The sequence below is a fragment of the Crinia signifera genome, chromosome 2, assembly GCF_055691185.1.
Source record: "Crinia signifera chromosome 2, ASM5569118v1, whole genome shotgun sequence".
NCBI lineage: Eukaryota > Metazoa > Chordata > Amphibia > Anura > Myobatrachidae > Crinia > Crinia signifera.
Window position 1 is genome coordinate 174,029,772 of NC_139218.1, and position 24,317 is coordinate 174,054,088.

Genomic DNA, 24,317 nt, shown 5'->3' on the forward strand with positions numbered 1-24,317 from the left:
TCTCTGTACCAGTCAGTGTCACAATTATTAGATTATGTTTTGCAGCCATTGCTTGGTCTGCAACAGTCATTCCTTAAGGATACTACCAGTTTCCTCAACCTGTTGCTACAATTTCCTGAGGTGCCACCTGGGACTTTACTATGCTGTTTGGACGTTTCAAGTCTGTATACGTCCATACCCCACTCCGGGGGGTTAAGGGCAGTACGGTCATTTCTAGACAGGCATCTGGATAATTCCTGCTTTAACCATGATCTTTTTTTGAAGTTACTAGGCCTTACCTTGGAGCGTAACTTCTTCCTGTTCGATGGTAATTTTTACCTGCAGCTGCGGGGGTGCGCCATGGGGTCGGCGGTAGCACCCTCGTATGCTAATATCTATATGTTTGATCAGGAGGATGAGATGTTCCTTGGTAGGCCTGATGTTAAACAGCACATGCTCCTGTACACCCGCTACATTGATGACATTTTCATCTTGTGGACGGGTGGACAGGAGCGTTTTGATGATTTGATGTCTGAGGTGAATGGTAGGGACTCGACCATCAAGTTCACCTACTCTTGCAGTGGGTCTGAGGCACAGTTCCTTGATGTAGCCGTTGCGATCACTGATAACCGGTTATCTACAGATGTTTATTATAAAAATGTGGATCGCAACACTTTTCTGATGGCCTCTAGCCACCACCCTCCGGCTCTCAAGCGAGGTCTTCCTCGCTCTCAGATGCTGAGGGTGGCTAGAGTAATCAGTGACCCCCTGATTGTCTCCAGACGCCTCGACCAACTTATTGTCAAATTTGCTGCTCGTGGGTATGATCATGACCACCTGCAGCAACAGAAATTGCAAGTTCTGGCTATGCCTCGCTCTAAATTACTCCAGCCTAGTAAACGCCAGTCTGGGATGGTTCTGCCCTGGACCAGCACGTATACAGTAGCCAGTCCAGTAATTCATCGAGCTTCTAAAGCGCTCTGGCCTATTGTTAAAAGTGATCCCGACTTGCCTGTGTTCAGGGAGATGCGGCCTCTGGCAGCTTTCAAAAGGGGTCGTAATTTACGCGACCGTCTTGTCAAGACGGACATTACCGGGATGAATATACCCCGGGCCCCTAATGTGTACGTGAAGCCTCCTGGCTGTTACAGCTGCCATGACTGCACCACCTGTAAACACATGGTGACATGCAAGAATTTCAAACATCCACACTCAGATAGGATGTTTGCTATTCGGTCAGTTTTGACCTGCCGCTCTGAATTTGTTGTTTATATTATTTTGTGTCCCTGTGGCCTTTATTATGTCGGCCAGACGACACAGTCGTTTCGGGTGCGAATGGGTCTCCACAGATCGGCCATTGGTTTGGCGATCGGTGGTAGAACCATTGACCAGCCGGTGGCCCGGCATTTTAAGGCTGCAGGCCATTCCTTATCCTCATTGAGGTACTTTATGATTGATACGGTCAAGGACTCACCTAGAGGAGGTGATCGGGCAAAGCGTTTGCTCATCGCTGAATCTAGGTGGATCTTTCGCTTAAATACGATTCACCCGTTTGGTCTCAACGATAAAATTAGTTGGAACGCTGTAACCTCTTAAATTGGTGTGACCATACGTGATTCCATTTGGCAATAAGCTTAACTTACTATTATTGTAAGTTTTGTCCATGCATTGTTTATGTACTTTTTCTATGTATTTTTTTATGTACTGCTTCTGTTTTTTTTTATGTATATATATTTTTTATGTATGTATATTTTTTATATATATTTCTTTTTCGTTTTTTCATTTATATATATTAGTGTATATATTTATGTAATATTTGGTGGTAGTAATGATGTTAATCTGTGTCCTTCTATGTTTTTCCGTAGTTCTTAGCAGCAGTGACACAGCGCCCGGAAGATGAGCGTGTCACCGTCACACCACAGTGGAACGCAAGCAGCTTGAGGTTGCTAGGCAACCACGCTGACTGCCGGACCAGGAAGTGAGGCGGCTGCCGTCTGTGTCCCGGCGTCTGCGTGTGCGGCTGCTGATGACGCAAGCGGAATGTCGGAGGTACCCACGGGGAAGAAGGTATTTATGTGGTCATTGTGCACTGTTTGCTTGCTGTAGGATTGTGCTCTGACGAAGGGGGTCAAACCCCGAAAGCTTAGCTTTAATACACATCCTTTATTTTGTTAAGTCTGCCTCCCGAGTGCCAATCATTTCTTGGAGTTTGTATGTGATTGCCGTTGGGGCACCGAGGCCCGTTGTCTGATATCTTTTTGAGTGCCGGCAGGTTTGGAACTCTATCTATATATATATATATATATATATATATATATATTGTGGAAAATGTTTAATTATATTAAGCGCACAATGTTGGTTCTGAATTAAAGAGGCAATCATAATTAAATGTTAACTGTTGTTTAAAAAAATGTTTTTAATTGCAGGGGACCGCTTACACCATTTCGATCCCAGTAGATTAAATAATTTAATGTTGTCATCAGTATAACTGTAAACGCGTCGCTTTCGCAGCTAGACAGCTGACAGTGTTAACATACGTGATGCCTTCTTTTTTTAATGCATAAAGATAGACCTCAATAAATAGTAAGTGTATTATGATTCCCCTCCTTCTGATTGGTCAGATAGATTTGGCTGTTTTAATGCAGGCTGTTTAAAGTTCCATTACAGAAACTACCCCAGAACTGCTATAAAAGATGGAGATCTCCACTGCAGATTACAAAACCAATGAATAGTAAAATCAGTGGTTTGTTATTTGTTTGCCAATGAGCAATGATTTTCATCCCCAAGAAAAGCCACCATTTATTAGATTCACTTTGGTGATGAATTTTGTGTATAGGTCATAGACATGAACATTTGTTGTGTTTGTGTTTAAATGATTAAAACTGAAACTCCTCACGGAGATCATAAAATATACATGAAAGACTTAAATAGTCTTCTGCCCTCGCAAATTCACCATTTATCTCTTACCGATCCCCCATTCCCTTCAGCATACCCATCCTGTTCTTCTCCCCAATACTGGGCATGAAGTCTGTACCCTCCTCTCCAGAGGCGTAGGGAGGGCGGAGCCAGTGGAGCACACGCTCCAGGTGCCGATTGGTCGCATAGCGCCGCCAGCCTGCTCCCCCCCCTCTGCAAATGATCCTTGCAATGCAGATCAAGTACATGTGTGGGGGGGGGGGGGGGGAGAGTGAATATCTCTGGCTTCTGCTGCCACCCTGCTGTGCTGTATATATCTTTGTCTGTATATTTATTTATTTATTTGCAGCATATTATATGGCGCAGCAGATTCTGTTACAGACTGTAACTTACAGTGTCTTATGCAGCGCAGCAGATTCCGTTACAGCGTCTTATATAGCGCAGCAGATTCCGTTACAGCACCTTATATAGCTCAGCAGATTCCGTTACAGCGTCTTATATAGCGCAGCAGATTCCGTTACAGTGTCTTATATAGCGCAGCAGATTCCGTTACCGTGTCTTATATAGCGCAGCAGATTCCGTTACAGCACCTTATATAGCGCAGCAGATTCTGTTACAGTGTCTTATATAGCGCAGCAGATTCCGTTAGTGTCTTATATAGCGCAGCAGATTCCGTTACAGACTGTAACTTAGTGTCTTATGCAGCTCAGCAGATTCCGTTACAGCACCTTATATAGCGCAACAGATTCCGTTACAGCGTCTTATATAGCGCAGCAGATTCCGTTACAGCATCTTATATAGCGCAGCAGATTCCGTTAGTGTCTTATGTAGCGCAGCAGATTCTGTTACAATGTCTTATATAGCGCAGCAGATTCCATTACAGGTTCTTATATAGCGCAGCAGATTCCATTACAGCGTCTTATATAGTGCAGCAGATTCCGTTACAGTGTCTTATATAGCGCAGCAGATTCCGTTACAGTGTCTTATATAGCGCAGCAGATTCCGTTACAGTGTCTTATATAGAGCAGCAGATTCCGTTAGTGTCTTAAATAGTGCAGCAGATTCCATTTCAGCACCTTATATAGCACAGCAGATTCCGTTACAGCGTCTTATATAGCGCAGAAGATTCCGTTACAGCACCTTATATAGCGCAGCGGATTCTGTTACAGTGTCTTATATAGCGCTGCAGATTCCATTACAGCACCTTATATAGCTTAGCAGATTCCATTACAGTGTCTTATTTAGTGCAGCAGATTCCGTTACAGCGTCTTATATAGCGCAGCAGATTCCGTTACAGTGTCTTGTATAGCGCAGCAGATTCAGTTACAGCACCTTATATACTGTAGCTTAGCAGATTCCGTTACAGTGTCTTATACAGCGCAGCAGATTCCATTGCGCTTTACAATAGTAGACCGTAACAACATATATGGATATATATGGATACAGATAGGGAGGCAGCGTCACTCCAGAGGTCTTTTCATAGAACTTTTGTGGTAGGCACCCGAGGCTATTGACCGTATATCACAGGGAGTGCCGATTCATCTCTATCTATATATGTGTATATAGTTTGCAAGTGTCCGGCACTCCAAATGAAACGATTCTTGTTGCTGTGCCGGGTGCCTTCACAAGCAATTGTATATAGTGGAGGAAGATGTGGCACTCACGGTCTTTACAAATTAATACACTATTCAAGTGCAGTAGTAAAGACCGAGAGTGCCACATCTTCCTCCACTATATATATATATATATATATATATATATATATATATATATATATATATATATAAATTTCGGCAAAGTCTGCACTCAAAATTACCATCCTTTTGAAGGGGGTGCTCCTACAGATGCCTAAACATCAAAGTATATCGGAGGTGAAAAAAGGGCACTCACCATATTAAAAGTAATTTTAGGTTTTATTCCATGAAAATAGAAAAAAACTGACATACCATCGACGTAACGTGACGTTTCGGTCTTACAAAGACCATCATCAGGATTCCATACAGCTTGAAATTCAACAACCGTCAGACAAGCAACCTGGCATCCATCCCTGGGGAGGATACACCTGTACTGCCTCACTGGGCCAGCTTAAATACCTATATGCAGGAAGTGACATCATCACCCCATGCATTTCCATATCACACCCAAGCAGCCTCTCAAAACACGTTAAAAAGTGTTTATATATATCAGAAAACGGGACTCCAATGTGGCAAGATGTGAAACGCTGCTTGGGCGAACGTATTAGATGTATACACAGCGTGTAGCACAATCAAACACGCTGACAACCTCCGGGCCGGAAGTCCGCCGGACCGGAAGTTTATGCGTGTCAAGCGTATATGGCGGAAGTGAACTGTGCGTTCCACAGCTATCACGCCGGGCCGGAAGCCACTAGCATTCCACCGGATGAAAAAGGGGGAGTATCCTGTGCGTTCCACCTGCCGAGATACGGCTGGGAAACCGCTTATGGTTGTTTAATGTATATTGTGCATAATGACCCGACATCTGTCATTTGTGCTAGGTACTAGCCAGGAGTCTCACCTCGGGATATTGTAAAGCTAAAATTGAGCGATGTATCACATTATGTATCGTAAGCCATGAAAATAGAAAAAAGGAAAAAATTAGGAGAGATCTAAGGGATAGGTGTAGATGTGGACAGGTAATCCAAACCAGCCCGGTGAGAGCACTCACAATGGTCAAATCAATACTAACAAAAACATACTAATCATATAGAATGAAAAATATAACAAAAAAATCAGAAAAAATATATAATCTGAAAATTGCTACTAATTCTACTCATTAGTAGTAGGTCCCTCCAAATGTAGGGTCCACTGTTTTTATAATTTTAATCTATTTTTGAGATTTTTATATATTTTATGTTATAGAGGATCTGTTAATACTATTTCATCTTGAGTTGTTAAATATATACATATATAGAGGAGGAGCAAAAATGAAACGGGGCTCAACCGGGTCCCTGTTATTCTATAAGGGTACCAAGGCTGCCACCCTATGGTACTCAATGTATCAGCTTGAACCTTCTGTATTAGTATCAATACATAACTTGCATAAATATATACAACAAGAAATACACAAGAGAAAAATACATAAGAAAAATAAGAGAAACAGCCCGGAGCCATTTTGATTCCTTCTTTCTGAGTAGTGGGGTGGGGATCATTACTTGATGCTCAGAAAGAAGGAATCAAAATGGATCTTCAACCTAGACACTTTGTCCACTCGAGGGCTAAATGAATATAACCCCTTCTCAATTTTTCTGAGATGAAAAGGCCCTGTCTTTGCCCCTCTCCCCTTTTTTCTTCATTTTTCTGATTAATTTTTTCATTGCCTGAGTTTGGATTTTTTTACTTTTTGAAGCTAGAGTGGGTGGCTCCGGGCTGTTTCTCTTATTTTTCTTATGTATTTTTCTTATGTATTTTTCTTATGTATTTTTCTTATGTATTTTTCTTATGTATATTTCTTGTTGTATATATTTATGCAAGTTATGTATTGATACTAATACAGAAGGTTCAAGCTGATACATTGAGTACCATAGGGTGGCAGCCTTGGTACCCTTATAGAATAACAGGGACCGGGTTGAGCCCCGTTTCATTTTTGCTCCTCCTCTATATATGTATATATTTAACCACTCAAGATGAAATAGTATTAACAGATCCTCCTATAACATAAAATATATAAAAATTTCAAAAATAGATTAAAATTATAAAAACAGTGGACCCTACATTTGGAGGGACCTACTACTAATGAGTAGAATTAGTAGCAATTTTCAGATTATATATTTTTTCAGATTTTTTTGTTATATTTTTCATTCTATATGATTAGTATGTTTTTGTTAGTATTGATTTGACCATTGTGAGTGCTCCCACCGGGCTGGTGTGGATTACCTGTCCACATCTACACCTATCCCTTAGATCTCGCCTAATTTTTTATTATTTCTATTTTTATGGCTTAGGATACATAATGTGATACATCGCTCAATTTTAGCATTACAATATCCCGAGGTGAGACTCCGGGCTAGTACCTAGCACAAATGACAGATGTTGGGTCATTATGCACAATATACATTAAACAACCATAAGCGGTTCCCAAGGCGTATCTTGGCAGGTGGAACGCACAGGATACTCCCCCTTTTTCATCCGGTGGAACGCTAGTGGCTTCTGGCCCGGCGTGATAGCTGTGGAACGCACAGCTCACTTCCGCCATATATATAAAAAATATACGGTACTTGTGAGTTAACTGGGCGCCCGATTTCTAAATCGGATCGGGCGCATCGCATCGCATGCGACCATCGGATGCGATGCGATGACCCGATTTTTCCATAGGAATCAATGTTAAAATGGACTGAGTCCATTTTAACATGGAATTCAATGGTAAAAGGGGTCCTTTTCATACCCCTACTATCCAAGTGGGCATGGAGTTGGATATAAACCTGTGGCGAGCGTAGCGAGCCACCGAGCCCGAAGCGTGGCGAGCGTAGCGAGCCCCGCGAGGGGACACAGAATACCGTCCCCTCGCGGGGCTCGCCACGCTTCGGGCTCGGTGGCTCGCTACGCTCGCCACAGGTTTATATCCAACTCCATGCCCACTTGGATAGTAGGGGTATGAAAAGGACCCCTTTTCCCATTGAATTCCATGTTAAAATGGACTCAGTCCATTTTAACATTGATTCCTATGGAAAAATCGGGTCATCGCATCCGATGGTCGCATGCGATGCGATGCGATATCGCATCGCATCGCATCTGATTGTATGCCTTAACTTAAGGCATACAATCAAAAAATCGGGCGCCCAGATAACTCATAAGTACCAAATTTACTGGTAGGTTAATTGTCTCCCAAAAAATTAACCCTAGAATGTCTGTGTGTGCATGTACATGTACATGTACATGTGGTCGGGAATATAGATTGTAAGCTCCACTGGGGCAGGGACTGATGTAAATGGTCAAATATTCTCTGTAAAGCGCTGCGGAATCTGTGTGTGCTATATAAGAAACTGCTAATAATAATAAAATACTTGGTGCTGTGCTTACCTTATATCCCGTAAGTGTGGAATAGAGAAACCACCACCTCCAATTGTGCAGTGACGGCTCCCCGGACAATGCCAACACATGTTAGCCACGCCCCCAATTCATTGGTGTGCACGAAAAATGCCCTTGCTTTGGGCACAATGGTACCTAGCTACACCGCTGCTCTTCTCCACATTACAATTTCTCCGTTGACCCTATCCATTTGTATCGCTTCCACTTCCAAAAGTGACGCTGGCTCCCACTTTTTCATCTTGACTCTGGTACCTTAAGCTGGGTAAACACTAGATGATATTTTAAACAAATATACTGATAATGACCATTTGTTACTTCAAATTCTTAAAAATCATTCAATGTATAAACACTATATCTCTAGCAATACAAGCTCCCGCGGGTCGCTAGGGATGTCCTCACCATCTGTAGATGCAGCTCAATCTGAGAATATTGTCAAGGACAGCATACTATTGAATGTGGCCACTGATCATATATTTTACAAGATTATGTTTTGCTCTCATTTATTTTCCTGCGAGCTGCTTGATCTGCTGCGAGTGTGGTAATTTTAGCTCATAGGCCAGGACTTCTCAACTGCCTTTGTAGAGTCTATACACCAGTCTCCACCGATTCAAACACAACATAAAAACTTCCAGAAAAGCTTACTAGCCAAACTTTTAACACATTACCTTTCCCTCTACAGTTGCCCAGGTACTGATACAGGAAAAGAGCACAAAGTGCAATAGGATGTGTTGGTGTGGCATGTCTGTAACATCTTTCCTGATGCCAGAATACTGTTAAGCCATTTGATTGTTTAATTTCAAGGTACCTCAAGAAAGATTGAATTTTTTGTTACATATGATTTTTCATGTTCTCAGGTGTATGTGCGTCGAGCATACATTGCTTATGAGTTGAACAGTGTGCAGCACAGACAGCTGAAGGATAACACATGTGTAGTTGAGTTTCAGTTCATGTTACCAACGTCTCATCCGAACAGGTTAGTATGTTACTCTTTATACTGGCGTTCCTCCAAAATAAGCTTAAATTGTGGATGTCTTGTACAGTATGTTACATTAGACCTGTTTGTGTTTGAATATATAATGTCCTTTACCTACAGACAGGAATTAAAATATGATGTAAATATTCAGCTACTGTAGGATATTTGGCAGCATAAAACGTAACTAATTTGATCAAAATTGTGGCTGTATACAGCAGTTTTAGATGTATTTGGAAATGAAAAATTGCTTAATTTTGTTCATACATAATTACTTCTAAGTATATTATTTTAGTCAAAATAAGCCATTTTTATGAATTGAGAAATACCAAACCTTTTAAAAGCAAAGAAGCCGGGCGTGGCAAAGCTAAGAACTGCATAGCAATTGCAGTTTCCTTGCATACATGTTTTGTGATTAGATAAAATTGTGACCTATTTAAAGCTATAAAATAAATAAACATTGTAATGTCAGATGTGTGACCCTTAGCATGTGTGCATTGATATCCAACACTTAACTTAATACTCTAATAGAAATAAAGACTCAGAGACGTGGGTTGGCAGAAACTTGTTAGCTGAATTTATTTATGAAATTGTTTAAGCTAATTTTGATGTTTTATTATTAATTAATTATTTTAATGGTGGCCCAGAAAGAACGGCTATTTAACTAAGCACCACCCCAAACTAGCATACGTAAATTGGCCTAACTGAAAAAGCGGTATCCACTCTACCTACTGCATCGACTACCCACCCATCCGGGTGGGAACGCTATCCCTGGGCGGGTGATCCAGCGAAAGGCCTAAGCCAATGAGAGGCGAGCGCACCGAAACAAACCAAATACGCAGCAAACATAATTTAATGGAAGCCTTACAATCGATCAACTTGCCGTTCTTTCCCACCTATCAGCTAACGCGCTTAAACACCACCCCAAAACCAACAAATTAAAAAAGGGAAGGGAGGGCGGGAAACTTTTGAAGGAAAGAGAGGCAGACTCCTCCCTTTCCTGGACTAATATCTTTGGCCAACAAGCCCAACCCACTGATCTTACAGGTTCCCCGGGTCACATGCTGCACCAGGTCACACCCAGCCAATCATGTTTAAATCACTTCATGCCCATACAGCCATTACGTTGTTCTAAACATTGTAATGTCAGATGTGTGACCCTTAGCATGTGTGCATAACCAACACTTAACTTAATACTCTAATAGAAATAAAGACTCGGAGACGTGGGTTGGCAGAAACTTGTTAGCTGAATTTATTTATGAAATTGTTTAAGCTAATTTTGATGTTTTATTATTAATAAATTATTTTAATGGTGGCCCAGAAAGAACGGCTATTTAACTAAGCACCACCCCAAACTAGCATACGTAAATTGGCCTAACAGAAAAAGCGGTATCCCCTCTACCTACTACATCGACTACCCACCCATCCGGGTGGGAACGCAATCCCCGGGCGGGTGATCCAGCGAAAGGCCTAAGCCAATGAGAGGCGAGCGCACCGAAACAAACCAAATACGCAGCAAACATAATTTAATGGAAGCCTTACAATCTATCAACTTGCCGTTCTTTCCCGCCAAAGCGGGGACCCCGATCCCAGGGCCCCGCCACCAGCCTAACACAATGAAACCACAACTGTTAACAGATCCTCCACGAATATAAAGAGACCTTCCTTGACTAGATGTATCCCATCAGGCCTGAAAAGATGATGATGCCTAAATCTAATCCTCTCATGCGGGACCACTGCACCACCAGACTTCAGCACCCAGCGAGCTACGGCTGAATTCAACTTCTTTCTAGCCTCATCAATAGCTCGACAATCTCTCGCCCCTCTCCAGCACAGGCGGGGTACAACAAATGGCCACACGAGGGTGCACCTAGGCCATGCAACCCTTATTGCAGCCAGATCCTCCAGGATCATGGCCCGCAGTTCTAACTAGGACATTTTCCCGAGGTCATTTCCACAGAGATGTAACACCAACACCTCGGGCAAACCATGCCATTTCACCTTCTCCAGGAGAAATGCCCTTACCTCGCGCCAGGACATACCCCTCACTCCAAACCAGTGCACCTGGTGACCACATTCAAAAGCAGGTCCTCCACCTGAAGCAACTAACTGAGCAGCCCAGTGCACAAATGAATGACCCACTATCCAAACCCTGAGGTTGTCATAGCCCACACCTATATGGAGAGAAATTGTAGATAGGAGTTAGAATGTTTATTCAAAGGACAGGTATATTGTATTTATTAGGAGGATCTGCCAAAAGAAAAAAATTAGAATGATGCACAATTTGGTGCTGTGGAACTGCTTCAATAACAATTGAAGCCTCTCCTGGACACGAAAGGGAAAGAGACAAAGGGAGGGGAGGGTATAGATGGGATCTTAGGAAAAAATGGGAATTACTCGGCCGCAAAAAAAAAACGTCTGGACCTGCTGAGGGACTCTTAATTAGAAGCCAATTAGCCAAATTGATAATGCCGAATTCAGTCCGTCAGTCAGGTAAAAAAAGCGTGAAAACTCCGGACGCTGGCCCAACAACAGAGCGTAGCTAATCCCCGAGTAGGAAGACAAGAAGGGAAGGGGGTAACATAGGAGTACAACCAATCAGTCTGGAAACCAAACACGCACAGACCATCAGGGCAGGAGGTGAGGACGGATATATTTCTTATAGGTCGCTGAACGCCATCTACCTAATTGCTTGATGTCATTTTCGTGCCAGCCATCCCTAGCCGCCGACGTAGCTGCGCCAATGCGGAAGGAGTGGGTGCCAAAATCCCCTGCGTCAAGGCCCAGTTCGCTCAAACAACGCCTCAACATCCAGTTAAATTGATACCTCGTCAGAGGCGATCTGTCATAATGCAACAACCACGAGCCTGCTTCCGCAGGCCTGACAAGAGCGTATTGGCCCGCCAGAGCCACTGGGCAGACCGAAGCCCCCTTTCCTGTTGCCTCAAACCAGCGTCCGCCATTACTGGGCGAGGGGATAGACCCGCGCGCCCCCTGACCGCAGCTCGCCGTCCCCCGCCTGCTCCAAACGCTGGGACCTGAGCCGCGACGGTCCCACCCTCTCCTCCACGTCGACGGGCGCGCCCTGATGATGCATGCCCGCCGCGTACAGCCGATCGCCCTCGCCCGGTCACCGCTCGCCTAGCGGCACGCGCCGCAGCCGCAGGCCTACGCTGAGAACCTGCAGCCACATCGCGCGTGTCACCGGAGCCAGGGGGGGGGGTGTTGCAGAGTCGACCGCGGGTTCGGGTGAGTCCGCGCTGACCAGGCCTAAGCCCGGTGACTGCGCAAAACGAGCAGGGGGACGGGTAGTACGTCTAGGACGTTGAGCGGGGGGCTTCCTGGACCGGGGCATAATACCAGCAAACCTGACTCACTTTTGTACAGTAGAATTGCTAACCGAAGCTAATTCACCTCAGAGCTAAGCAAACCACGTCTACTCACCTAAACTTTTGAAGGAAAGAGAGGCAGACTCCTCCCTTTCCTGGACTAATATCTTTGGCCAACAAGCCCAACCCACTGATCTTACAGGTTCCCCGGGTCACATGCTGCACCAGGTCACACCCAGCCAATCATGTTTAAATCACTTCATGCCCATACAGCCATTACGTTGTTCTATTGTACACAAGGGATGTGCACATATGCATACCATTTAAATAATATTAGCATATACACAGGGAGTTCTATTGTTATCACTTTTAACTGCTGCCCTGCGTCATCATCTTAATGTTCATTATCTAAACTTGTATATTGAAAGGGAAAACACCCCCCTTACTATATTTCATCCAGGATATTTAGCGGTCTCTTCTGATAATGCCACAGGAAGTTTATTATACCATACATAATGTGCTACTTGCAACTGTCACAGTTGGCAATGTACAGTAGATGGATCATTTGTAACTATAAATAGTAAAATATTTTATGTGTAAGTATAAATATCTTGGGAATCGCTTCAATGTGGACAGGGAAGAGCTTGTGCACTGTATGGGGTGTTACCAAAATGTAGCGGGCGTGGCTCCAGAAAATACAGATCTGGGCAACCCCCGCATGTCATGTCTCTCCTGGGACCAATTTGATGGCACTTGGCCAATTAAATCCCTGAATGAAGGGGATAAGCTGCCCTGCAAAGGGGTTCAGTGTTAATATCTCTCAGCAGCTCACCAACCATAATAATAAGTCAACCACCTATTCATGGCTTCCATTTTAACTTCAAGTTATAATTACCTTGAAAATTTATGAGATTGGTATATCTTTATGTTTTTACATTTTCACTTCAGCTTAATTATGTCATCTCGGTCATATTTTGAAAAAAAGTAAACCGTAAAAAAATAAGTAAACTGGAAAAACATAATGTAGAGGAATCTACTGGGATGTATGTACAAATAAAATATAAACGCTTCGATATGGAGATCATGTTGATTCTACTGACCGTATGGTTGGTGCAAATGTTGCAATACCTGTTTCTGATTATTATCTGGAATAGTCATTAGTGTGTACATAATTGCTGCTGCAGCTGTATATTTATATGTGCTTTTGTTGAAGACTGGAGGTCCAAGAAGTATACAGTTTGGTACTTGTTTCCTAGAACGGCCACAATCGTGAGTGATCGTGGCTCTTAATTAAGGGACACGATCCTCACGATGTGGCCGATTTTTTACAATTTTTTCACTTTGAATGACAGAAATCGGGTCAATCGGTCGGTCGCGACCAATTAAAATCGGCCGCGATGCGACCGACCGATTCACCCGATTTTTCCATAGACTTCAATGTTAAAAAATCTTTTAACATTGAAATCGGGAGGATCGCGTTGGTCTTGTGCCATTATAATGGCACAAGATTAGATGGACTTGATTAAGTCCATCTCACATAGGGAAAAATGATAAAAAAGGTGAAATGGGCCAATATGACCCATTTCACATTTTTTATGTGCCCGCCATGACCCCACGATAGACGTCAACCCGAAGCGTGGCGAGCGCAGCGAGCCCGCGAGGGGCGGCGGTACGCGTCCTCCGACCTTTTCATTCCCCTACTATCCACGTCGGCGTGGAGTTGAGAATATATAGTGTGGCGAGCGCAGCGAGCCACCGAGCCCGAAGCGTGGCGAGCGCAGCGAGCCCCGCGAGGGGACGCGTATACCTGTGAAGTTATACGCGTCCCCTCGCGGGGCTCGCTGCGCTCGCCACGCTTCGGGCTCGGTGGCTCGCTGCGCTCGCCACACTATATATTCTCAACTCCACGCCGACGTGGATAGTAGGGGAATGAAAAGGTCGGAGGACGCGCACCGCCGCCCCTCGCGGGCTCGCTGCGCTCGCCACGCTTCGGGTTGACGTCTATCGTGGGGTCTAGCCCACTTAGTAACATTTGGGGGGGCAATTGAAAAAAATCTGGTGAAAAAAAAAAAAATCGGGTGAAAAATCGGTCGGTCGGATCGGTCGCATCGTATGCGACCAAATCGCATGCGATGCGATCGATCCGATTTTTTATCTTACGACCACAACGATCTAAATCGTTGTGGCCGTGCTAGGAAACAAGTACCTACAGTTTTTCTATGAATAAGTAAAATAAGGGAGTCAAAAAAATTGTGTATTATCATTCACTCATTCTGACTTTGGAACATCTGTTTTAAATAAGGCATTCTTTCATCAAAACTGTTTAGTTAACACAAATAATCCCACATATCCCAGCTTCTGCAGAAGGTCTAAGAGTTACTTATTTACTCCTCAATATTTGCTTCTTGTTATATACCTACTACACTTTATTAACATCTTAATTACTTAACTGTGAAATACAATTATGTGATTCTCTCGTTGAATGCACTTCCCATGATATTATACTAGATGGCAGTGTTTAGCCATGCTTACAGTTTGACTCCCACACGTTTTCAATTGTATTTAATAATTTTGTGCCAATCCTTATTACAGATGACAAAAACATTTTGGTTAGCACACTTCTAAAGCTCTGATGGGTCTGGTTGAATCACCTACACCATTTAAATGGATTACATTTGTTGTTGTTGTTATTATTGTTATTATTATTATATAGTTAGTACAAAGTATCTACATAATGTCACTCACATTTTCCATTGGGGTTTATAATATAATGCAGATTTCTACAAATATTAGAAATGGGCTTGGCAGGAAAGCACGACACACAATGGGGTATATTTAATAATAATATTTATGAAGAATTTGTTTCTAAAGGTGCCCATACATGTTGCGATTTGCGGGTGCGATGCGATGCGCGCTCCCGTGCACATCCCATCATATGAGCTGCACATACTTTTTGAACTAGGTCCCGATCATGTGATTTGCATGCGATCTACACCACAACGCATGCAATTATTGCACCATGTATGGGCACCTTAATTGTGTTTATGCCTGAAATGAATGTTCACATTTCATATATAAACTCGACAGGGAGTTCCAGGTTTCTTAGTAAAAAGGAATCGGTTTAGGAATATAGAGTATGCAGTATAGCATTGGTCCCTTAGTTGTCACTGGAGATACTATGCTAAAAAGCAAGATATTGTGTTCGACTATTTTGTTAGTTAGGCATTAAGTAAGCGTGCAATGATTTTTTATATAGATAAGTGAGGCTGAGGTTTCTGTACATGAGGTTCAGCATAGAAGTCATAGGGCAGTATTCAATGAGGATAATTCGCCCTGTTTCACGGCGAATTTGTGCTATTTTCACGTTGGAAGGTGATTTTTTTGGGTCAGAAAGTGAATCACCCTATTCAACATGCACTTCTCGCCGTCTTTCTAAGTGATTTTCGCCGTGTGTCGCTGTGTAGCAAATCTTTATCTTTTCATGGAAAAAGTGAAACAATTTATTTTAAAAGTGAACTTTTAAAATAAAGTTGTTGTTTACATTTGGTGTCAAAAAAATCAGGAATTTTATTCTGTGAAGGGGCATGCCATTTTTATTCATGTGCTTATAGCACATGAATATATATTTAATTTAAAAAAAAAATTTTTTTTACACATAGCAGCCAGCAGGGGGCCGGGAGGCGAGAGCTGCTCATTAGATATTCATATATTCACTGCTCCCAATCATTACATATGCATGATCGGGTGCAGTGAATACCCGGTCCCCTGCTGGCTCTCCCGGGGGGCAGCCTGTGCTGCCTGGCTCCCGGGGAGCCCACCTCCCCCCCACATACACATTCTGGGGCAGGCAGGGAGACTTCCATCTCCCTGCCTGCCACCGTCCTCACGGTCAGGGGCAGCGAGCCCCTGCCTCATTGAATACTGTGTCAGCGAGGGCTGGCAGCGAGGGCTCCAGCCCTCCGGAACACGGCGAATGTGCAACGAATCCTAAACAGGATTCGCTGCACATCGCGATTAGGGACATTGAACACTGCCCATAGAAATGTGAGGGTTTAAGGCAAACCTCATGCAGCTTGTGTGTGTGTGTGTGTGTGGGGGGGGGGGGGGGGGGGTGCGACGATGCATATTAATTAATATGTATGTGCCCAATTTCAAAGAAGTCAAGATTTATTTGGGATCTATATATACTATCTATACTGTACATTATTTGCAGATTTGTACAATAAACTTTTCCCCATATCTTATGATATGGTAATACTACGTTCCATCTTCTTTCCTTGATAAGGCATAGTCCAATGAGTAAAGATGAAAAAAAAATTAGTACAAAGGACTGCGAAGAATAAAAGATCTCTCCTGTCTGTAATGCTGTTCACATAGCTTATACTGGGATGTTTAAAAATATTTATTGTAACCACGATCAAGACATGGTGTCAAGTTATTAAAAAGGGGCCTTGCTCATGTATTCTTTATTAAATGATTGGTAACTCCTATATTTCTATAGAAGCCACATTATCATTTATGATTGACTTCTCCAGTGCTTTTAATACCATTCAGCCCATGCTCCTGGGGGAGAAACTTGTGGACTCGGGGGTGGATCATCATCTAATCACCTGGCTCCTGGATTACGTTACAAACTGCCCACAGTATGTGAGGACCAAGGAGTGCCAGTCCGATACTATTAGCTGTAGTACAGGGGCGCCGCAGGAAACAGTTTTGGCACCATTTCTCTTTACTCTCTATACTGTAGATTTCACACACCTGTCATCTACAGAAGTTCTCTGATGACTCTGCTATTGTGGGCCTTATCATAGATGGGGACGATAGGGAGTACAGAGAACTTGTGCAGAACTTTGCTACTTGGTGTATGGAGAACCATCTTCAACTTAACACTGGGAAAACTAGGGAGCTGGTAGTTGATTTCAGGAAACGTCAGCATACTCCCCCAACTCCTGTGAGCATTCAGGGAATGGATATTGAGATCGTAAGAACTTACAAGTACTGTATCTGGGTTTTCACCTTAACAATAAACTGGACTGGTCTGATAATTCCGCTGCTCTGTATATGAAGGAGCAGAGTAGACTATATCTGCTGAGGTCCTTTGGAGTGCAGGTAGTGCTCCTGAAGACCTTCTTCAACTGTGTAGTGGCATCGGCCATATTCTACGGAGTGGTCTGCTGGGGTAGCAGTGTTTCAACAGCCAACCATAAGAGACTAAACAGACTGGTAAAGAAGGCCAGTTCTGTCCTAGGAATGCATTTGGATTCTTTAGAGATTGTGGGTGAGAGGAGAATGATCAGCAAGATGACAACATTATTGGATAATGCTTCACACCTGCTCAAAAACGTTTTGACGGATCTGTGTAGCACTTTCAGTGATAGGTTGCTTCATCCTCGATGCTCAACAGAGAGATATCGTAGATCTTTACTTCCGGCTGCAATTAGAATGTACAATTGTCATGTTCTGAAGAAGACCTGCATGTTCCTAGATTCTTGATTTACAATGTTTGGATCTTATCTTATTATGGGTGTTCTTATTATTATGCTATTACTCTTATCTGTACTTGAACCTTGCTGTAACGATTGAACATTTCTCCATTGTGAGATGAATTCTAACTTACTAAATTACTTTGATTCCCGACAGCAAGGGGTTCTGGGAGGCGTTAATGTAGCTTGGCATTGATCCAGGCATTCCTAAGTGCAAGCCCCACTGTTTACAAGAGTTTACAGTCTGAAAGGGAAGGGTGCAGCGTATAAATGGGGTAATAGAGGAGGAACAGTACAAGTTTGTTAAGGATGTATTACTGATCAAACAGAGATATGTAAGCTAGGGATAATAGGGGAATTTTGAGGAGTAAATAAACACAAAAAAGGGTAAGAAAGTCCCAAGGTGCAATCTAGCAGTCTTAGCAGCCTCAATGTTGATAGGAAATCACTGAAATGTCTCCTTTATGAAGCATACTGTACGTAGAAAAAACAATATTGCTGGCTCTTGACTCCGTCAAAATAGTTGTGGTCAACTAGTGGTCAACATTGAAGGTGAGATTCATAGATGAGAATGAGAAAATACATAAAGAGTTGTGTCAGAATTTCTCAATTTCATAATTTTCATAATTTTACAGACCAGACCCCTGCACATCCGGTGGTCACCTTAAAATATGCCTTGATAGGCATGGTGTTACACATTGCTTTGTGAGTCGGGTATGCTATAAGGATTCCCTATGTTCTTTTAAAGAAATACAACATCTGGACCCTATGCTTATATAATTGCTTAGTATAATTTTTTTTTCTTTTCTTCTGATGTATAACGACTATATGGATCCATATTAACGGAGATTGGAACAAGCGATCCCATATAAAGAAACCACTATAAGACCACCATAAGATACACCATATTTGCCGTAAGTACGGTACGCTTCTTTCTGGTATTCCTCTTATCTTTCACACAGAAGCTGGACCAGTAAAAGAAACCTTTACACAGGGGACCTCACTCACACATACGTGAGTTTGGTACGCGAATCATCACAATTGTTCTTCCCTCACCCTTATTCATTATGATATTTTGAGAAATTCTGACACAAGTCTCTATTTATTTTCTATTAATATCACCTTCAATGTTGACCACTATTTGATGTCACATCTTTTCGACGGAGTCAAGAGCTAGCAATATTGTTTTTTTCTGCTAATTTTGAGGGGTAGTTTGAAGCTGTGGAGGTTGGGTGAGAGTATGATGGAGTGAGGAAGTATATTCCAAAGATTGGGACAGTGTTGTTGAAGTCTTGGAGGTGAGAATGGTTTTAATCAGTGGGGAAGAGAGGCGGAGGTCACCGTCATCCACTTGATATACTGACTATAATCAAATACTCATTCATAGTAGTGTTAGAATTTGCTTATAATTGCAGTTTCTAAATGTTTTTACAAGATAACAGCAATATGTTTGTTGTTTCTTAGTTTTATGTCTGCTTAAAAAAAAAAGTTTTCCTAATTTTCTTTCTGCATCAGTATTTGCTTTCCCAATAATGCGCCTTGTATTTTTCTTACTAAACCTACTCTACCAGTGGAGTTTTCTTAGCTGAGCAGCAGTCCATTAATTTTAGTGCAGTGTTTTTTAGGATGTGGTAAGCTTGCAATGAATAAATAAGCTGCGCACACAAGGAAAGTAATCAGAATTGGAATAGGACACACAGCTGGGTCCATCTGCTTTCTCTACTCTTTGCACACTTTAAAATAATGCAGTCCTATTTTAATGCAATTTCTTCATAATGATCTTTTTTTTTTTCACTATTTTTGTCTGTTCCACGCACCATACATCCCTCCATTTGTTTTCTAGGTTCATTTATAGAGAACAATGTTTTACAAATGAATGTGACAAGTCCCATTCTAGGCGCTGTATCTTGGATAAGTCACATATACTATTACAACTTCAAATTCACTTTTTTTTTTTTTTTACTGAATATCAAATTCCACATACAGTAAATATATATTATACTCTTGTTGCTGCTCAAGGGGAATTTATTATTGGTCATTAACAGTAAAACATGTTACTCATGTATTGCGTCTAAAGTTTGCATGTTTTCTCCTATAGCCTGCATTGTAAAGGCCTTAATATTAAAATATAAAACAGCTAGAATTAAAATGCAGATGTTTTAAATGTATTGTAAAGAATCTAGCATTGTTAATATAGTACATTTATTGTTCTTTCATGTAGCCTGCTCTGTGTTCAGAGCGTAATCGGGTGTAAATGTAATGTAGTGCAGTTTCATGTGGGGCCATGTACCTGTGATTTGGTGTGATATTTTCCAGTGGCGGAGATACTGTAAGGCAGCCCCCGCTGCTGCTTAGGGGAGCAGGGGCTGCACGGGCACCGGGTTCTGTACAAGTGACTACACTTGTATAGAGATGCGGCTGCTTGTGCCACAGCCGCCCGCCCACCACCTGCCGCTGCCCGTGCACTCGCTGATCACGGCTGATGACAGTGTGTATCTGTCATTAAAAAAATAAATAAATTATTCGACGGGCGGGTGGGTAATTCCTTGAAGCAAACAGGGTCCAAACAAGAAGAGCACCAACGCGTTTCGCAGTGCTGCTGACTGCTTTGTCAAGGAATTACCCTTACACACCAAAGGACTGCCCAACTGCTTATTTCTTCTGATCGGACTCTTACACCCCTGGAAGTCTCATGCCTTAAAAACGTTGGATACCTGACCACTCGCAGCAGTGAGACTCCCGATCAGGCTAATTCTACCCATGCCATCGGTTGTAGTCCACCATAACAACTTCAGGATACCACTAGGTATAAGGACTTCCCCACAACTTTCCCCAGGATCAGAGCAGGTTTCAAAATCCTTGAAATTGTGACTATACAATTGGGTCCATTTAAACAGTTTATTATACTTTTTACCATATGTTTTTTTTTAATGTGTCATTAATATTGTTTTTAATATTGCCATTTTTTGCTATTAAATATTGTTATATTGTGAATATTCAGCGCTGCTTTCTTTTATTTATTTAACATTTCTAAGCACTTGCTGAAGACCCAGCACAAACGATACACTGTGAGCCCAGCCACGCTGCAAGTGGCTGAAGCTCTGTACCCGCGCCATTTTGGAGCCAGGGCCGCCGAGTGTACATCTGCTGCGGGAAGTCGCACTCTCACCCCGCTTTGATCACTGCCACTGGCTGACCTCCTGTCTGTCTGGCTGCAAGATCTCTCATCCCCTGCTGTGGTGAGCCCTCCAGCTTGATCCCACTCCGGCGCACTGTGGTACGGGCGTCCTCCACGGAGAGCAACTTCGGGGACTGCCCTGATGTATCCTCACTGATTCCTCAGGCTATCTCCTGCTGTGCTACAGGGGAAACTCTCCTGGGACAGAAGTAATTGCCTGCCTGCACTGTCAATCACCTGACTGCCTCTTCTTTGGTTGGGCAGCTATACCCTGGGGGTGAATTCTGCACTTGTGGGTGAGTGGGGACAGTGCAGGGTGACTCTCTGGAGGATATATGGTTATATCCTGGTTCACAAGGCTGCATCTGATTCCTGATCCTGCTAAACCCCCCTCTTGGATTAGCCCAGTGTATTGGTCCTTTAGATATCATACCTCTGAGCGGATCCTGCTTATATCTGCTATATTATATATTTCCATATCAGTGTCTGGATAGTTAATCCTTCCTTTTAATAGGCTTGCGGTGTGCTAGCCACCATCACTGCTGCATCCTTGTCCTCTTTACTACTGAAGATGGTTTCTAAGATGGAGGTCTCGCTGCACCAGATCCTGCTAGCTGTTACTGTACCTCCTTTGCAGACAGGCTTGTAAACAAAATGACTGACATACAATGGGACATTATGCCTCCTTCCTATATCCCTGATACACCTGCTGAGATGTCTGAAGGCATTCTGCCTAGGGGTCATGCTTTCACAACTCCTATAGCTCCTGTATCTCTATATGACTGGTACATATGCTTTGAGGGGTCTGTACCAACCGTCGAGAAACATTCGCAAATCCTGGGATGGTGCTCTTTAACCGCTGGTGTCAGCTACATTCCCATTTGACAAACCCTACACCAGTTTGGAACAGTTCGCACTTTAATTGTAATTGGTACAATACCCCTGTGAGTTTTGCTGGTGAAACACTTCTCTTATATTTCCAATGATTGCGCTTTGCTCCTGGACTTTAACCTCTTTATGTTCCAGATATTCCTTGATTAGTCCTCATGAGAATGATAATATTTACAGGATGATTGTTTTATTCCATCAGGGAATGGAAATCTGGCCGGACTAGTGACTCGTTCTAGCTTGGAATGTGGACTCTGTTCATTTATACCCCTAGTATTTTTGATTGTGGTTTTATGTATATTATGTTCTCTTTCTATATGATAGGATTAGTATGTCCTCAATTTGCTTTTGAGTAATATATGCGAACAGCATTTATATTTGCTGAGGGAGAGCTGGGTCCCGCCTTCCTTAGTTCAAGGTCATTACTTTAATGCCCTGGTTATAATTCATACTGCTTTCTAAGGTATGATGCCACAAGCTTATTGCCCCATTTAGTCCATGTAATAGTTATCCTTAAATGGAAGGGGGGGGGGGGAATAGAGGACGTAGGTTAGAATTTTTGGTACGTTTAGCCAACACAGAGTGGTTTATATCCTGTGGGAAGATAGTTCTGGATAGGTTTTGGCTAAGACCATGAACTTACAGCCTCTTTATGTTTAATGGGGAGATTGGGTTTAGGTAGATAGTAGGGTGTGGGTAGATCGTCATTGGGATCCAAGTATGCCTGTTTGGGGGTAGGCTATACAGGGTAGGGGGGTTGTGTTGGGTTATATTTTTTGTTTCAATGTATATCTTCCTTATGCTAAGAGGACGTTATAACACTACTATAATACCTGATTCACATTCAGTATGTGGACATTGTTTAAATCTCCTGTAACTTGGTCCTGTATGCCTTACTGTACAACCGATTGTATATGACTAGGCTGACACATCCGAATGGCGCCTTTGGATGGTCGTGCTAGCACATCCTGTTAGTGGCATATACACTTTTCATATCTACATGCTGATTATGTCCAATGTATACATTGTAATAATGGGAGGTGGTTGTTTGTGTTACATTTTATTTAGTGTGTTTATTGAAAAAAAAAACAATAAAAAAATTATTGAATAAAAAATAAAATTATAATTAAATCTACCATGGGTGGAGGTTGGCAGTAGAGATTATGATGGCACTCCCCTTTGTTTTGGCTGTCGGTATATACTAAACATGAGCCCAATGTTAGAAGATTCTGATGCGACCTGAGGTGCCAAAAAGGGCTGTGTGGCACGATTACAGCTAAAATATATGAGTATATCTGTATAAACTAGTCATTTGTAGGCAAAGTGAGGGGTTTGTAGCCCAGGCACATTTTATTTTGCTCAAGTGTGATGTTTGCTAGAGCATAAATAAGTGCATGCCACCCTCTGCCCTGTTTAGATAAAGCCCCATGTGCAAGACCTTTGTGTGGCCACAGATGGATATACATATAGTGAAACTACAATTAAAAGGGGTTCGGATCATTTGGTCGAATGCATAATGGTAGAATGTCATTACATCGAATCCATTAGGTCGAATTGCTAAAAGGTCGACATGATTCTAGGTCGACATGGGAAAAGGTCGAAATGATTCTAGGTCGAAAGGTCATTAGTTCGACAGGTCATTAGGTCGACATTGTCTAGGTCGACATTCACAAAGTCGACATGGGGTTTTTCACTGTTTTTTTACCTGAATGTCAACACAGTCGACATGGACACAGTTTAAAGTGCACTGCATCCCCTCGCATCGCTCGCTGCGCTCGCTATGCGTCGGGCACGGTGCCTCGCTACGCTCGGCACACTATTTTATTCTCCCACCACGCCCTAGTGGATGGTAGGGCATGAAATACCGCCTGTCGGCACATGTCGGCTCAAAAAACAGTGAAAAACCCCATGTCGACTTTGTGAATGTCGACCTAGACAATTTCGACCTAATGACCTTGTCGACCTAATGACCTGTCGAAATCATTTCGACCTTTTCCCATGTCGACCTAGAATCATGTCGACTTTTTAGCAATTCGACCTAATGGATTCGATGTAATGACATTCTACCATAACGCATCCCAATTAAAAGTCCTGCCTATTGTTGCTGTGCTAATACCAGGGTTGCCGACTTTCTCATTCTACTCTCCGGGAGAAGCCCGGAGAGGAGAGATTCAGTAGCCGCTCAGGGGGCGGGGCTTAAGCGTGACATCACTGTAAACCAGCGAATTCAGTGATCTCCGTGGACGGGGCGGGGCTAAAATGACGCGATTGTGTCATTTTAGCTCCGCCCCCTCGTCTGAGACCCGAGGATTGCGGCATTTTAATGCCGCAATCCGGGGGACAGCGGGGGTCCCCCCTGAATCCGGGAGGGTTGCCCACCCTTCCGGGGGCCGGGAGTAAGCCCCGATTTTCGGGAGACTCCCGGAAATTTCGGGAGGGTCGGCAACCCTGGCTAATACTCTTCTAGTTCTAACTCTATAAATGTCACTAAAGTATTACAACCTTAGCGGAGAGGAACTGGGTAATTCC

At 42.9% G+C, this 24,317-nt stretch overlaps 1 protein-coding gene across 1 annotated transcript in view; it reads left to right on the forward strand.

The window, feature by feature from the left end:
• Nucleotides 1-24,317, forward strand: part of ACACA (acetyl-CoA carboxylase alpha) — a 551,747-nt gene that overhangs the window by 137,858 nt on the left and 389,572 nt on the right. The window contains exon 17 of the mRNA XM_083173207.1: nucleotides 8,795-8,913. Within this exon, the coding sequence (XP_083029333.1) occupies nucleotides 8,795-8,913 (119 nt within the window). The remainder of the gene's footprint in view (nucleotides 1-8,794; nucleotides 8,914-24,317) is intronic.